The sequence below is a fragment of the Halichoeres trimaculatus genome, unplaced genomic scaffold, assembly GCF_033239565.1.
Source record: "Halichoeres trimaculatus isolate MK-OKI-2021-1 unplaced genomic scaffold, fHalTri1.1 fHalTri1_scaffold_15, whole genome shotgun sequence".
In the NCBI taxonomy this organism is placed as follows: domain Eukaryota; kingdom Metazoa; phylum Chordata; class Actinopteri; order Labriformes; family Labridae; genus Halichoeres; species Halichoeres trimaculatus.
The window spans coordinates 3,818,791-3,836,297 of record NW_027437193.1 but is presented as its reverse complement, the minus strand read 5'-3'; the positions used below and the strand labels follow the sequence as shown (position 1 = coordinate 3,836,297).

Genomic DNA, 17,507 nt, shown 5'->3' with positions numbered 1-17,507 from the left:
CATTTATGGACCGTCCGTAATTTAATACCTACTGCAAATTTACGGTAAATTTAAGACAATTTACGACCTTAAATACCTGTTTTTTAATGTAAGACATTTTAAGACTTTTTAAGTTTGTGTTAACGAGCATTTGGACAGGTGTGCCTAATAAAGTGTCCCGAGCAAAACCTGCTGAAAAGCTGAATTCTTCTCTTGGAGTAAGCAGTCTTGAATTTTTTGTTGTTGTTTTTTCATACGAGGTCTTTTGTCCGCCGTATGAAAGAGATAAACAACCCGACAAATGTTCAGGACATTGTTTTTTATTCAACAGTCTTTGAGGGAATTTCAACTCAACACGAGTCGGCAGTGACCAAACGACAACTCTCCAAACTGGTGATCATTCACACGACACATTCACTCTTCACCTGACAAACAGCCTCATACGACGTGAAAAAACAGACGAGAAACATTTAAAATGAACAAACAGAGGTGTCTAATGAGAAAGTCTCATGAAACTTCTGATCAGAACACACTCTGTGGACAAAACAGCTTCTTACTCACTTCACTCTAACTCACACACCCTCTGCACTCTTTGAAATAGTACAAATGTAATTCTAGGAGTCAACAGATTAAATATGAAACCAAAAATGTACAAAAGCAGCACAAACAGCCCTTTTGCAACTCCTCCCAGCAAGCTAAAGTCAAAGATTTTTCTTGATACAAAAACATTCAGGAGTGAGCTGCTTCTTTTTACAGTAGGCTACTTTGACGGCAACTCCCTCCCGACCTGTTTCAGTTCATCCGTCGGGCTTCCTGCCCCGTCCTCCAGCGCGTCGGAGACGTCAGCTCGCCTGTCAAACACAATCTGCCGCGACATCGAGCAGACATAAATATTAAAGGAGGCGCTATCATGAGCTTCCACTTGCTTGCACACTCACACAAAAATCACACTGATTAGAATCTGAAGCGTCAGTTATTCCTTGTACTCCAGGAACTGCTGCAATCTTTTCCGGTGCTCCGCAGACATCTGGACAGCGCTGAGGGGTTTTAAAAACATCAAACTGTCGTCAGATCTTTAGGCATCAAGCAGAGAAAGTCGGGTTTTCAGTGAGGGGTCTTACTTTAAGTGAGTTCCAAACGTGGTGGTTATCCTGTAGATGGCGGTCTTGAGAGTGGCTCTGAGAGCAAAGCGCAGGGTTTTGTAGGTGGGGTCTCCCATGGTGCTGCCGGACCTGAGCGGTTTGCTGGAGGCGTGAGGCAGCTTGAAGTGTCGGTCTACGGCCTGAAAGAGTGACGCAGAGGAGATGTTAGATGGTGCACGAGCCAAACCGGCTTTTAATCTCAACATAAAGCATGACCACAATGCACTGGGCTGGGCACAAGGTCGTGAAACTTACATGGTAACGAACAATGATCCTTCTCAATGGTGAGACCTGTTAGTTATGAATTATATATTTTAGCACGCCATCACAAAAGCAACTCAAGTACAACTTTCTTCTTTCTTTTTCATTTCATTTTCAACCGCTTATCCGGGTCGCGGTGGCAGCAGTGCCATCAGTGCCATCAGCAAAGACCAATGACCCCTGTCCCCGGCCACGTCCACCAGCTCCTCTAGGGGGATACCGAGGTATGCCCAGGTCAGTCGAGAGATATAATCTCTCCACCGTGTCCCAGGTTTACCCCGGGGTCTCCTCCCAGTTGGACATGCCCAAACCACCTCATCTGGCTCCTCTCGATGCGGAGCAGCAGTGGCTCTACTCCAAGCCTCACCTGGATGTCCGAGCTACAAACCCTCTCCTTAAGGCTGAGCCCAGACACGCTGCAGAGGAAACTCACCAATACAAGAGAGGCGGTCTCACAGTCGTAGCCCCCCAACACACCAACTCCATAGATCTGAAGCGCGCTGTCAGCAACAACCCGTGACAACACGACAACATAATGCCTAAATAATTATGCACGCCCGCCACCAGCTGGTCAAGGGGTCGACTGCAGGGGCTGTATGTGATAAAGGAATGGTTGTGTAACGATGAAAGCGATGGACTGGATCACCCTCGGGTTTTCTAATCTGTCAAAATGACGGGCAACCTTCAGATTTTCCATCATTGCTCAAAAATGTTGTCAAAGACGGAGAATAATCAGGTAAATGCTGAATTTCTGAAATCCTAGAGAGCACAAATCTCTGTGGGGTCCGTCAAAAAGAAAGCTTCAGTCAACCACCAAAGCTTACCTCTTGTAACACCAGCATGCAGCTGAGAATGCTGGGTAATGTAGTCTGCACAACCCCATACTGGTCCTCTGAATAGGAGGCTTGAACAAGGTAAGACAACCCTGCAGGAGGAGAGTAGAGGACGCTGAGATGTGGATGATGGGTTATTTAAAAAGACACTTTATGTTTATGAAATGAAGTCCATGAAATTCACCTGACCTTCTAGAGCCCAGATGTGAGCCTGGCTGTCTGCAAACAGAGCCTGACTGGAAGCTTCTGGAAGCTTTGAGAGACAGGTGAGTGTTTGTGGTAAAAGTTTTCAGAGCACAAATTAAAGAGACCACACTAAATCATGCATCAGTGATTTTAAGAAGACACCAACCCACGAAGCAAAGCGAACTAACCCACACAGGAAGTGCCGTACACGTCTCAGACACAAGGTGAGACACTTTTCAATATCAAAGAGTGAGCACGTGGTGATTCTTATGTAAACACAGGAACACGTGTGTCACACGACTCCTTCATTCAAGTCTCAAATTAATTAATTAGTAAGGCTCGTTGTCACAGCTAGACGGATGGAAAGAAGCTACATTAGTCATGTCTACACAGTACAGCCTGAACCAGGAGACGGATTAGTGAAGCTGCAGGGTGGGAGTGTTAGACTCAGTCTAAGTGAGGATCCTTTCAGATATTGCAAGTTCAACACAGCGAAAGTCTATACTTTTTTTTCCTTATTTGTTTTTCTTTTTTAACTTGTGTCAAGGTTGACAAAGAAGAAATGCGCAGTTTAGTTTGGCCTCTGCAATCTACGAAGTCTAGGTCCTCCAAAGCCTGCGGCCTTCATGGGCTGCAGACCCTGAATTGTCTGTTGTCAGTTTCCGTACCGCTTGGTGGAAACGTGGCCACAGTGAACCAACCGTTACTGTCGTGTCTTGAACTTGCAATGTAAAACGATCACATGACGACAATCTACGTCAACATGCAGGGAGACCCTCTCAGTGATCAGGATTCAGAGGAGAGCATGCACATGCTACACGCTACACATCCTTACCTTGTTAAATAAATACATAACCAGCACCCGCTTTGCCAAGAAATTTTTAACCTGAATGGAGCAGTTAAGTGCAAAAATGTTTTAGCTTTCAGAATTCCACAAGATAATAAAACATGGACAAAAACAACACTAAGGTTTTTATACTTTTTAAGATCTAACATATCACAAAGACATACATCCTGTCACCAGCTCTCTGTCTTTTTTTTAGCTCAAACCCTGGATAATTGAAGCTACTTTTCACTGAGAACACCAACCTACAAACCTTAGTAGTGAACAAAGAGGAGGTGTTTGTGGAGGTTTCTGAGTCATAAATGAAAGTAAACGTGTTTTTTTATCTGCAGGTTGAAAAGAAACCAGTGTATGGACATATTATTAGCCCAAGCAATGTTTCCCACAGGATTTTAGGAGACTGTGGGAAACACTGCTTGTGTACGTTTTTAAGCATGATGTATCGCTCTTACAGTAAGTGAAGTTTGGGACCATGGACATGAACATAGGCTAATAAATATGAACTTACAAAGGCAAATCAGAAATATTCTAAATTTAATTCAGAAACAAAACCAAAAACTCACAATATTTTGAACAATTTACTGAACAACGTTTCAACAACAGGTTATTTATACAATAGTCCACGCAGCAAAGTGGAAAAACTTTATATTGTTTAAACATCTTAAAAAAAGATGTTTTGGGATAAAGGTCAGATTACGATTCTTCTTCTCTCTGCTCCCTTATTTGGATTTGGGAGTGTTATGTTTTCATTCTGTTTTTTTTTCTACAGTGACTGCTGACAATAGCCTAAATAAATAAAGATTCCTAAATTTGCTGCAGCCCACTTCATCACAAAATGTAGCCTAAATCAATGCAAGATCATTTTCTAACTGATATTTCCTGATATTGCTGTGTATCTGGCTTTGAGAGAAATTCATCTTCTTCCATGCTCTCTCCGTCTGTTGTGTTCACCATCTTACACTGACGTAACTACAAAATCCCAGAGCGCACATGGCTACTTAATATGCACGTACTGATTTGCATTGACCATATCTGGTTATGTTGGGGCGTGCTGAAGGCGGGGAACAAGGTGCGTTCACGTCACCACATTCACACTTTTCTCGGCACGGTGTGATTTATCACGGAGAATAGCGTGCAGCCGCGTGTACGCAGAGTTTGATAGATCTGAAAAGAGTGAATATATTTTGGTCGTATGCACGTTTTGCCTTTTCGTCGTAAGTGAAATTTAAGAGGACTTTTACACACTGTAATAAATTTAGGCCCCGAGACATGCGCGGTGCAGCCGTTCCTCTGCCCGAGAAGGGCGGCAGACAGCGCAGTGAGATACTGTGCCCATGGCCGCTGTTAGCATGGGCGCTATTGCCCAAAAAAGAAGTTGCACGTACCTCAGAGTCAGACGTCCCACTCTAGTGTCGCTGGAATCTGGTTCGCGTCAAACGTATCAAGTAATACATTTAAAGAGCGACGTCTATGAGCGTGACCAGTGGGCACGCACTCTTGTTCTCGCTTGTTTACGTGCGGTAGGAAAGTACAGCTGTGTAATGATCTGACAGAGTGACGGATCGTATTTTTGTCTCCATATGAGACTGTGGCGGGGCCAAATGAGACAGTGGTGGACCACCACAGTCTCATTGATTAATGGAAAACACTGCCAAGGTTAATAACTGCCAGCATGAAGAGCCGTTTGTCAGCACTGTGTGTCAGACTGGAGTACCTGATCTTTTCTGTTCTGGAGAAACTTAGCCAGGAGACTGGGTTTGGATGCTTCCTGCTTGGGGCTGGTTAAGGAGGCGGGGGATGGTGGAGGACTTCCATTGACCTGTGAATCTGCATGTGACAGACACTTTATGAAAGGAAGCTTCATTTTCAAACATCATTTCAACATAATGTCAAGTGATGAAGCCAAGACAGATACATCTCGATCTTGTGGCATTATCTATTAATCCTGAAACCTCTGCTCTGGCCCTTTAAGTGTCTTCCTGAGCACTCCTCTCACCTGTGGAGGTGGACCAGAGTTTCGGCCCTCTCCTCATGACGTGTGGGCTCTGCACTGTGCCGAACCACGGCGAGCACTGTTCCACGGGAGCAGTAAGACGCCGCAGAGCTGGAGACGTGAAGGGGCTGTCCAGGTCGGGAGTGAAGGGCGCCGTCAGAGGACTCTGCTGTTGGCCGATGACGGAGCGCACAAACACTGACGCTGGGGTTTTCATCAGTAGGGTGGGTTTGGGGCTCATCAGATCACCTGGAGCTGAGGTGACTACAGAAAAAGGGAGAGGTCTCAGAAAACATGGCTGACTTTGTTTACAATTACAAATTATAGAGCTGGGCAAAGTGGCCCGAAAATAAAATATGATATTTTTCACGAAAAATTCAATTTACCATTTTTTTGACAATTTTTTTCACCTACCTTTTAGAGAAAACAGTAAGTAAAAATGAAGAGAGAACTCAAAACCACTTTCTTTTTAATTTTATTCAGTGATTTCTTTAGTTTTAAAGGATGTATGTTTGTATGATGTATGTTTCTTCACTGTCTAAATCTAAAAATGATCAGACTATTGTTTTTGAAGAGCAGCAGGATTTACGCCAGTCAGTCACATTATTAATAATCGGCAAATGAACCTTAAAGAGTCCTGGCTTTGTAAATGTTTCAGTCAAAGTATTTTATCAAACTCCTGGAAAGTGACAGAAAAAAAATAGAGGATTGGGGAAAAGGGGTTTGAATGTTTACTGATGGGAGGTCTAGTTTATATTTAACTCTTTGGGCTATTTTTTTCTCTTGCTTTTAACACACAGTAATCCCTGATTCTGTTTCTTTTATTTATTTAATTATTTGATTGCTCTTTTGGTGCCTTTTTAATGGTGGTCTTATCATGTTTTATGTTTTAAATTGTTTTTTTTGTATTTCACATTAAGTGCTTCTTTTGTCTCATGTAAGCCCTTTTTTTGTTATTTTGTTTTATTTAAATTATTTAATTTTTCTGTACAGAACTTTTGTCATCAGTGTCTGTTTTTTAAAAGCTTAACAAATAAAGTTTGATTGGATTGGATTGCGCATGAGCTACACAATAGCAGGGAAGAAAAATTCAAATATTTATTTTCTTTTCAATAGCCCACAAAAATGGACTCAAATTAATCGCCAAGGCCTGATACATTATAAATAATTATACTTTGTTTATTGCACAGTGAACATTTGAATACTTAAAACTAAAACTCAGGACCTACCTTTTTAATCTGGCTTTTAGCTGATTGTATTTGTTATCATTTTATGTTATACTTTAACTTATTTTAACCCTTTTATTTTGTTTTATTTCTACATTTCAGTTCACATTTTTTAATTAGAATTTTATTTGTTTAATGCTTTTCCTTTTATTATTCTATTTTGGCTGATTTTACTATGCACCTGATGTTACATTTTTCCAACTTTTATTTTATATTGTTATATTATTTTATTTATTTATGTATTTACACATTTACTGATCTTACCCTCTAGTATTTGAGTATTTTTTATTTTTATTTTTTTATTTATTTTTAATTAATCATTATTTTACATTTAGCTCCTTTATGTCTGTGTGTGTGTGTTGAATGTGGTTTGGGGAGGGGGGATTGTGGGGGTCTTCTGTTTTCATTTTATTATTTAATCATGCAATTTTCTGCCTTTTATTCCAGTTCTTGTTACTTCTTTTTATTATTATCATTGGTTTTTTTTTGTAAAAGTTTGATTGATTGATTGATTGGATCTTGTAACTTGGGAAAATTGTAGAAATCAGTTAGGCTCTAAATTTATTTAAAACATTGAAATACATGCACAGGAATTTAAATGCACCCATTACTGCCTAAACAAGAAAAAGTAAAATCAGCAAATTTCTTCCAAAATTTTCATCACATGTAGTCGACTCCAAGATGTCAGCAGCAGAAGCAGAATATAAGCCGTTTTACACTTCAACCAGACATGGTGCAGTCTCTGACCACTAGATGGCAGCAGAGTGCTTCCCATCAGCCCATGGGACACATCAACCACCTCTGCTGCAGACTGGTCTACAAAGGGTTAAGATTCATCTTTTAGGAACACACCTGATGATTCAGACGAGGTCTTCCTTTCACTTCCTGTAGACAGGGATTTGGCCCTGCCGTTGGTCGCCACCGTGTCGTGATAAGCTACGAGTCTCTGAGTCAGATCAGTGAGCAGAGACAGACACTCTTTACTGATCGCATTCCAGTTATGAGGATGGCCTCCTGAAGAAAAAAAAAAAGACAAGACAGATTTTGGTTTTGTCGTGTAACTAGACTGAACATTTGAAGTATGTTTACATTATTTAACGAGAGAAAAATAAGGAGCAGATCAGGTGAGCACTTCTTTTATGTATCTGTGTAGTTGAAAACAAACCTGGCTGACTCAGACTGAAGACCTCAGAGCGTCGTGATGGAGAGTGTTGAGACAGCAGTGCCAAGTCCTGCAGAGCTAGAAACTAATATTTGAGAGAAAATGAGTCGAAGCATTCACATTTTTGTGAAAAAAAATACAGAAATGAAATATGTGTTTTTTAATCCACCTTCACTATCATCGGCTGCTTGTCGGTGAGAACTTTAGGGAGACACTGCTGGGCATCCTCAGTAAAAGATGACTGCACAGGAAAACTGTACACCTGAGGAAGAATGTAATTTCAGCTGATCACAGGCTCTGAATCCAGGGAAAATGATCATTTTAATGCACTTAAGTCTGGTGCTGGTCATACACTTGAATATTTAAAGAAAGGACAACATTGCCCCCTAGTGTGACTGAATAATTTAAATGCAGTCAGAAGCTGTGTTAACAATTCAACTCTGCTACTTCAAAGCTAATCACAGGCAGAAATTGGCACTTGCTTTTGTTTATCAGAGCTGTTAAATTCAGAATGAAACACACACACACCTCAGTGACAAAGATCCTGAAGAGCTGCAGTGTGATGTGCCACGTGAAGAGGAGGAAGGAGGCACTGATCCACAGGTGGTAGAGCAGGGAGAGGTCCAGCAGCCCTGCTATGCTGTCGAGCTGGTGGACAGAGCTGGAGGCAGAGATCACACATGAGCGACAAACATCGCAGGGAAGAAGATGAGACCGATTTGTTTTAAGAGTGATTCTGTAATTAGGGGAACATTTCAGGTTTACAGAAACGCTCAAAAAAGTGTGCTTTTTGGTTCATTTTCTATTTGATTGCACCTGGAATGCACTAAATTCATTAGTTGGCAAGCTTAGCTTTAGAAAAATTGGAGCATATTTTTGTCAACTGTGTTATGGACAAAAGTTGTGACTAATTTTTCAACATAAATCCATATTATAATGAATTTAGAGTTTAACATTGCTATGTCAAACTACGCTCCCTAGAAATGTCTCTTATCATCTATTTCACAGTTTGGACAAAATTTAAAAGAATTACGGCACAAAAATCACAGTAACACAGTTGACATTTTCTCCTTTTTTGTGACCCTTGTACTAACTGCAGACCTTGAACATGCCACCACCTGACCTCCATCAGCTCATATGTCTGTGCATTTTCTTCCCAGTTTGTTTGTTTTAATGCGCCCCATGTATAGACAATCATTCTGATGAAATATTGATGAGGAGGAGCTAAAGCATGACACACTTTCTTCATGGTTCCCACCAAAAAGGATGGGGATTAACTTGATTTGGGTCATGTGACTTTGGAGCAAACCATTGTGAATTTACAGGGTTTTTTTCAGTGGGTAACTGATTTCTTGGGCACTCATAAAGTAAATCATTGTATCCGTATAAAGTGTTAAAGTATTTTTTAAACACCTTTCGTTGTGTTTTAATTAGGGGCGTAACGGTACATGTATGCCGAATCGCTCCGTGAGGCCGTTCGGTTCGGTACAGTGCTGTATTCAAACGAGTACAGCAAGTTTACGATAGCCGCTGCACATGGCTCTTTAATATTCACGTGAGTACTCGTCTATGATTGGCTGAGCAAGGAAGGCGTTTTAATATTCATGAGGAAAGTGGTCTGTGATTGGTGCTTTGCGATCATGTGCATATCATGTGGACGCGATGTCTCAAGGTGAGCCAATCAGAAGATGAATATCAAAGAGCTTCCATAGCCACAGGAGCTTGTGTCTGAATTGTGCATCATGGTTGCTGCTAACGACCAACCGGAGCTTGAAGAGCCTCCCCCCTCGCTGTATAATGGCAAGTTTTTGGTTTAATAAACATGCTCAACAAGCAAATGGTTTTGTGTTGTTCCATACTGTACCGAAAATGTACCGAACCATGACCGTAAAACCAAGGTACGTACCAAACCGAGATTTTTGTGAACCGTTACACCCCTAGTTTTAATGATTATTTTGAACAAATAATACTGAAAATATTAAACAAACATGTATTCAAGTGTTAATTTTGAAGAGCAAACTTGACATTTGAGAAATCCAAGAGCACAAAAACTGCAAATTCCAACACATGATTTGCATTTTTAGCTAAATAAATTATGGAAAGCGAAATGTCACCCAAAAGACCCAGTTAAAAAATTGGTCATTGCTTGAAATTAATATTTAGTAAAATTGATAAGTATATCCCTTGGACATGAAATGTAGCCCTAATTATAGAATCACCCTAAAGCATGTAAGAAAAACTTAGTGCTGACCTGTTTAACTGAAGGTTGAATGTTTTGCTGAACCATGCTCTTGGAATGTATCCTGTTGAAATAGAATTAAGACATGTTAGCTATCACATTTCACTTTAAATAAAAAAAAAGCTTAGACACAGCAACCCACTACTTAAAGGAGTGTCCATGAAGAAAGTCATCTTAAAGCGCTCTGAGCTGCGTCACAAAGATCACTTACCCAGGAAGAAATAAGCAACAATGAAGTTCCTGGCAGAGTAAAGTGCTTGCGTGGCACTGCATCTCACCACCACGGGCAGGGATCCCTTAAACTGAAGGTATTTGTATTGCTGTGGGAACAACAACAATAAGTTATCAACAGTATTTTAAGTTCTGAGTTTTATTTTTAGTAGGTTATTTACACATAAAGCTTTGTACTCTTAATTTTTTGAAATTTCTATTCCACTGCTTTCTTTGAACAAGGACTTGAGTGTCAAATTTCACTCCATTTAAAATGACAGTTCACCTCTTTAAACCCTTAAAACAAGTTTAGCAGGGCAGTCACAAACGATTATTTTTGAAGTTGACTAATCTATCCATAATTTTTTCAATTAGTCGATTAATCACAGTTGTTTTTATTTTTTGACCAAATTTTTGAGAGCACGCCTTTAAATCTAACCTGTGTAGCTCGCCCCATGGTGATCTATGCTGACGTTAGATCTCCTTCCTTTAAATGTCAAATAATTAAACTGATGACTCAGAAAATTACATCATAAATAATATGACTTGAACTAGTGGTGAACCAACAAGAATCGATTATTGTGGTTCAACAGATTAATGTTTAATACCAACATAAACCCATCAGTTATTGAATCTGATTGTTAACCTGTACTGTGTGGAAAGCCACGTAGTTCATGTTGTGGATCACACCCAGCAAACTGTGAGAGAATCCAACGAAAGCTCCGGCCAGCAGAAGGAAGAGCTGGTACTCATTCAGGCACATCTGAGTGGAGCTGGAAGGATCAAAGTGACAGGATAAAGAAATAAAGACTGTGGATTAAGAGGCATGTAAAACTTTAAGCAGTGTTTTTATCTAGAAGCTTCTTACCCATCACTCTGTGTGCAGGAGGAGCCGATTGCCTCATATCTTCCTCCAATGGTGATGGCACAACACCAGCCAACAATTGCCCCCATGGTGCAGTGAGCAAGGGTGTTTAACAACTGACGAGGGTGGAGCAGCTGACCCAACAGGGCGATCTTTGAGCACGCAATTGTTGGGATGACTGAAGAGAAGAGGACAACAGTGTTACAACTAAAGACTAGGCCTGTCACGATAATCAATAAATCAATTAACCGAACGATATATAAAAATGTCCTCGGTAAGTTTGCCAGCCTCGATTAACGGACACGTGCATGCATGTTTGTTTTCCTCCTCTCTTTCGACCAAAGAGGCTGAATGAGAAGATGGCTCACTATGTCTATCTTTCCTAACATCGGGGTGCATAGGTTCTATAGCGGATTTATAGCGGAGTGAGCATCTGTCAAAAATGCAATCTTTGGGGTGAAGACGGGGCTGCTGGCGTGTACACACGGAGAGAGCTGAAGTGAGCGTCCTGAGGGGTAAGGAGGAAACACACGCTAATATGAGTGATGGCACCAAAGATACGGTTCTCAAGCCGCCTGCCACAGTCCCAGTGTGAAAATATTTTGTTTTTTATCAGAATGAACAAAGTGTGAGCTCATGAACACCAACGAGCTGATATGTCGCATTTGTTTGAAAATAGTGGCGACGAAGAAGAAGAAGGGGAGGAGCAGCGGAGCCTTGTTCTTTGACAATCCGCTCTTACTGAGGCTTTTGGTCTGCAAAGTAAATAGAAATAAAAGCAACAAATGGTGGGCGCTCAAAGACAGATACATTGCCAAAGAAATGCAGCCCTTCAATACGGTTGAAAGCCAGAAATGTTAAAAATGTTTGACAGACAGTACGGATTGACTGGGAAAAAGTACATGTTACAAACAATTCAGGAACTGTATAAACTCCCTTTTATTTAGGCTATAGTTTTTATTGTTGTGGGGTTTTTTTTTTTGGAGTTTCGTTTTTTCTTTAGAGACAGGGTCTATGTTTTATTGTTTTTGATTAGTATTAATTATTTTCATTGACATGTATTTTTTTCTAACAGAGAGTCCATCTCATTTTTATTGTATTTTTTCTTTCTTTCTTGTTTGCTAAATTTATTATATTTTTTGTTTAATTTATTTTATCTAAAAGATCCTCACCTTTTAATTACAGTTAAATACTCAAAAGAAATTAAAGTTTCTTGCTTTTGATATGGTGTACTCACTTTATTATCCCATTTATCATAATTACATCAATGAAAAAATGGAAAAAAAATCAAAATAATATTGACAATAATATTGTTTATCGGCAATAATATTTTGGAAAATTATCATCTGGCAAAATTTGTTATCATGACAGGCCTAAGACCAACGCTCTTGTACTTACTCCTCAAAACCCTTAGGCAAGCTTAAAAGACAAAAGACCATACATCCAGTTGGTTACCTGTATAATACTCCAGGTTCAGGAACCCCACCATGAGGATCACCCCAAACAGCAGGATCAAGGAGAAGATGGCACTGGCACTTGTCAGGAGGGACAGACATTCTGGGTGTAGACAGCAGCTCTCAGTGAGTTTCATTCAACTTCAGAAAACAACAAATCAAATCCTCCTCTAACGATGGAGAGCAGAGACTGACCTGATATCGTCTGGATAGGGTGAAGGAGATTAAACCTGCTGAGGATCACAAAACCTAATGCAATGGGAGGCAACAACAGGACAGCCCAAGCAATACTGGCCGTAGCTCTCCAGCAAATTACCTGAAAGAGCGATCAGGTGTTACAACAAACATAACTGATGCACAATCTTTGGTTCACTGTTATAACAACATCACTGTCAATCTCATACAAACTGAAGTTAGTTCAAAAGCATAAATGTTAATCTTCTGCAGCTACTATTCTGTCTATATGTCTTATTTACACGTCTTGTTAACAAGTACAAAACACTTATTTGAGTGAAGAGTTTCTTAGCAAGCTGTAGTTCAACTTTCTATAACTGGTAAAGTATAATGAAAAAATGCATATGTATATGTATGCAAAACCAGTAGTGCAATAGTGTTCACACTCTGTCACAGAAGTGTAAAAGTTGTGGTTTTATTAACAAATTCTGCCTGGAAATGTAAATTTATTAGCGCAGCTGCTCATATGCAAATTTACGTGTTTGAATGTGTGTTTACTTTGATAACTTCATGTTTTACTTACTTTTCCACGACTCACTACTTTACAGCTTAGCATAGCTGTATATACCCTGTGTGCTTAACAAATACTAAAACTAGAAAATAAAAAAAGTCATTATATAAAGTGAAACATAATAATTTATCTTGTGCTTTGCTTCGTACGCAGTGTTTACGTGCTCCTGTGGACTTGGAGACGTCTATTTCTACAGTAATGACGACTCAAATTTTACATTTCTAGGAACATAACCTTAAAAGAAATAAAATTCATAAAAATAAATTAATCCGACATGGATTTATGTATTTATGAGGTATATGTCTGATGTATCTTTAAACTGACAGCCGTTAGACTTGATAGTACTTGTCATTTTCAGTTTTGCCTTGTTCTATCACAGGTAAATAAACGGCTTTATGTTACGACACTTTTCGTCAACTTATTTCACAACTGTACCATGATATTTTTATTTCTTTTATTTCAATAAAAGCGTCCAAACAAGTAAAAGCTACTCTTAAACTAGCTAGCATAAACACGGGCTACTTCCAGTTAGCACGCTAGCACCGGCGGTTACTTTTCTGTCCAAAGACGAACCAAAGAAGAACGAACAGCTCAAAGACTCACCTTATGGACAAACCAAGACGTTTGCTTTGTTGAGAACATCTTTTCAGATGGGTTGTGAGCCACACGGTGACAATAATCTCTCAGGCTCTTCTTCTGTCACACTGTTTTTACTCACTTTCCCATATCCCGCCACATGCATTCAAGGGACCTCTGAAGGACCCCGATTAATAGTGTCCGTACAACTGCCTGACGATAATACACAGGCCGCGCGCATTATGTTAAATGAACGTCCAGAACATTAAAAATGTATAAAAGAGAAGCTTTTTCTTCAACAGAATATAATGTTATATTATAATATAATCTTCAAACTAATGTAACAGTTAGGTGAGAGTCAAACAGTACAAAATCTGAGATTAAAAAAAAGTTGCTTACAGGATAAAGACTCCATTTCCCATGAGCATGTGAATATTGCTAACGTGCATTTGTTTTGGATGGCGGATCTTCTTTTTAACACCACTTTTCCTTGTTTAAGACAACACTTTCTCTGGATACAGAGTAACAAGGTAATGTATTTATTTGGAGTTATATAGCGCCGACAACAAATGAACTTTGTATCATAGTTAAAGACAAACAGTTAAGCCCGTGTTTTAGCTTTCTTTCTTCTGCTCTGACATCCTTTTTTTTTTTTTGACAGTCCAGTTACAGTTTTTACCACTACTTCAAAATAAACCCAATAAATACTTCTCTTCAAGAAAAATAAACATCTCACTTCTCTCTGCTAAACTTTGCAAACTGGCATAGTGTCATCAAAGAGAATTTGCTGTAAATTCAAAGGCCGGGTCATACTGAGAAATAGCATTTAGGAAAAATGAATTTGGCGCTGACCGTGTTATTTTGAATTATGGATTATGAACAAGCAAAAAAATATGAAAGGGAGACTACTTCAATAGAATGGTTTTTAGATTACACACCTAAGTCCAAAATTCACTTTGAAAATTTATCCAACATCCTCATTTCTCTGTCCTTTCAGGTGAATTTTAGTCCAAAAATAGTTTTTTTTTTAGCTATATCTTCACTGCTTCCCTCAGTTCTGAATTCCTTTGGTCTCATCATGCATCAAAGCTTTCTTGTCATGATGATATCCATTGCCATAAGCTGGAAAGCTGTGTTTCTCCACCACAGTCTTTCTGTCATGGTCCCGAGCAAAAGGCTTGGTCTCAAAGGCGTTGACTGGAAGCTTTTGCGATAAACTGATGGACATCTCGGTTTGAACGGCTTTATGGACAAACGGTTTCTGTCCTGGTTTCTGGTTTATCGCAGGAAGGGCGAGCTGCTCCCTCTGGACCTTCTTGTCTTCCCACAGTTTAAGAAGACGCCGTTGATTATTCGTCATGTCCTTTAGGTTTTGCTGCAGCGACTGCACTTGATCCTCTAACAGTGTTTTAGAGGTGATTGCATTTGCCAACTCTGATGTCAAATCATCGATGGTCATGCTCAGTTTCCCAGCTTTCTCCACCATGGAGCTGCACTCACGGTCCTTCTCATGTAAGTCATTGATTATGTCCTTTGTGGTCTTCCCATTAAACTTAGGGCTGGACTCAAGTCCTATATCTGTACGGAGAGACTTCACTTGCTTCCTCAGCTCCTTGTTGTCCATCGTTAAGGTCTTCAGTTTCTGTTTCAGAGCCTCAGTCGATCTCAACCTGGACTCATACTGCCTGAGCTTCTCTCTGAGGACACTTTCCCTGTGCAAGGCGTCATCTCTTTCCTTTCTGCATTTGTCCAAAAGCTTCAGTGTCTCAAACTTAGAAACTTTTTCCACTTTCCCACTTGAGCTGGCCATCCTGTGGTAAGGTGTCCTCAGTCACAATATTGAAAAAAGAGGAATTAAAAAGGCATCTTCTTCTTTAAAAAGGTGTTACTCACAGGCTGTTCCTGTAATCCCGAACATTGTGTCAGTAAATCCTCCTCCTGAGCCGGAGCAGACACTTGAATGCCTGAGACTGAGGCAGGTGACATTTCTCTAACAGGGTTATCTGTTTGACAGTCAGCTCCCGTGTAACACAAAGCTCGGGCTAGAATGACCATTAATTAGGGCGCCACCATCCCTTTGACACCGTTTCAGGTGACACAATTTTTCTCTATTTTGTTTTTCAAAACTCTGCTCTTGTCAATCAGTAACTCACACTAACATAAAGGGGGGCTTATGAGTGTACGATGCTGACCACGAGCTTGACACCTGTGGATCCAGGCTTTACATACACAGGTGTCATTTTTCCACTGCAGGTGATCTGTGCCTCCAAACGCTGACACCAACACGACGGTTCAGATGGATGAGCTGGAAAAAGAGCAGCAGCAGCCAAAAGTCTGCTTTCAGAGTTAGATGCTGTCTTTGAATTGCTAAAGTTAAACCTATTAGTTACGATCTCTCCCTTAAATATTTAAAATGTCCAGCTGTTGAAATGCACTGGCCGCCACTGATGCTGAAGAGTCACGTTGTCCTACACGTGTGAGGCTGAGTCGAGGCTGAGTGAAGAATTAACCGCAACAAAACGACTTCCCCAATGAGAAACAAGCATGCAAAATCATTTGAAAATTAAAACCAATACGATAATATCACAACATTGTGATATATTGTGATATTCTACACAGTTAACTACTTATCATCCACAGTGTTCAATAACAGCAGAATCTCCCCTGTCCCAACCCAAGCATAGAACAGAATAGAATAGAAAATACTTAATTTATCCCCGAGGGGGAAATTCAGGAGGAGTCACAGCAGCAATCAAGAAAACAAAAGTAAGAAAGTGTATAGAAAGTGTAAAAAGCTCCATAAGAAAATAGATGCTGACAGCTTGTCCATCATTGTCCAGTCAGCCAGCCTCCACCTCCACAGGGTCCAGGACTGAGCTTCTTCAGCAGTCTGTTCAGTCTCTGTCTCCTGGATCCTGTCTGCTCACAGCAGCTGAAGCTCTTCCAATGTGGCGTTGGTGTCTGATGTTAGCTCTGTTAGCCATGTCTGTGAATAACATGATGCTACTCTGCCTTCTGGTATTCCCTCTGTTGCTGGGTTAGCACAGCTAGCTCGTCCATCTTATTGGAGATAGATCTTACGTTCCCAATAACGATGGATGGAAGGACAGGTCCATGTCGTCACTTCTTAGCTCACACCTGAGAACCAGCACGTCGTCCTCACCTCCTTCTCCTCACCTTGTGGGGAAACATCTGGCCTTGCACCAGTTAGCATTGACATGCTACAGGCTGCTAACAGCTAATTTCACATGTAAACAATGTAGCCATGGTTACATGTAGGATCTCCAGACAAACACAGAAGAAAAAGTAGTAAAAATATCACTGAAGGCAAAACCAGTTTGGTGTCCACGACCAACAAATGAGCCACACAAAGTAATGATCCACTCCAAATACAAAAACGACAAAAAAGAGATGAAAAAATTACAAGAAACGGCCAAAGAAGAGTAGATGTTTTTCGACAACATGAGGGGTGAGATCCCCCTGTGTTTACCACTGTTCACAGTAGATGGGGCGCACTTCCACCACCAGGCCAACTGACGACCTTGGCCAGCGGCTTTTTGTGTGGTACATGTGTAGGATATTTTGGGACATATAACTCAACCTCCTTTCTTGTCACAGGCAAAATATGACTGACTGAATATTTGCTGTGGAAAAAGTAAAAGAAGTTATTGATGGTCTTTTTCGCTTTTAAAAGTCTCTTTCATTACCAGTAAAAATTCCCTCAGAGGGGCTTTAACAGGGTGTCCGCGGGGTCTTAAAAAGTATTAAAAGTTAATAAATCAGTTGTGGGAA

The 17,507-nt window shown here is 40.3% G+C and overlaps 2 protein-coding genes across 2 annotated transcripts; both read right to left on the bottom strand.

The window, feature by feature from the left end:
- Positions 1-289: 289 nt before the first annotated feature.
- ndc1 (NDC1 transmembrane nucleoporin) lies at positions 290-13,914 on the bottom strand. Its single transcript, XM_074687762.1, is given in 19 exon segments — positions 290-1,016; positions 1,101-1,261; positions 2,207-2,307; positions 2,405-2,468; positions 3,237-3,287; positions 4,960-5,072; positions 5,242-5,502; positions 7,317-7,478; positions 7,630-7,711; positions 7,796-7,888; positions 8,155-8,287; positions 9,878-9,929; positions 10,077-10,185; positions 10,722-10,848; positions 10,944-11,118; positions 12,396-12,497; positions 12,590-12,710; positions 13,743-13,806; positions 13,808-13,914. Coding segments are annotated over 19 exon segments (2,109 nt in total). The 5' UTR covers positions 13,882-13,914; the 3' UTR covers positions 290-952.
- Positions 13,915-14,766: 852 nt separating this feature from the next.
- LOC141804232 (uncharacterized) lies at positions 14,767-15,525 on the bottom strand. Its single transcript, XM_074688565.1, has one exon. It carries the CDS (start codon positions 15,523-15,525, stop codon positions 14,767-14,769), a length of 759 nt encoding a protein of 252 aa, XP_074544666.1.
- Between the last annotated feature and the right edge of the window lie 1,982 nt (positions 15,526-17,507).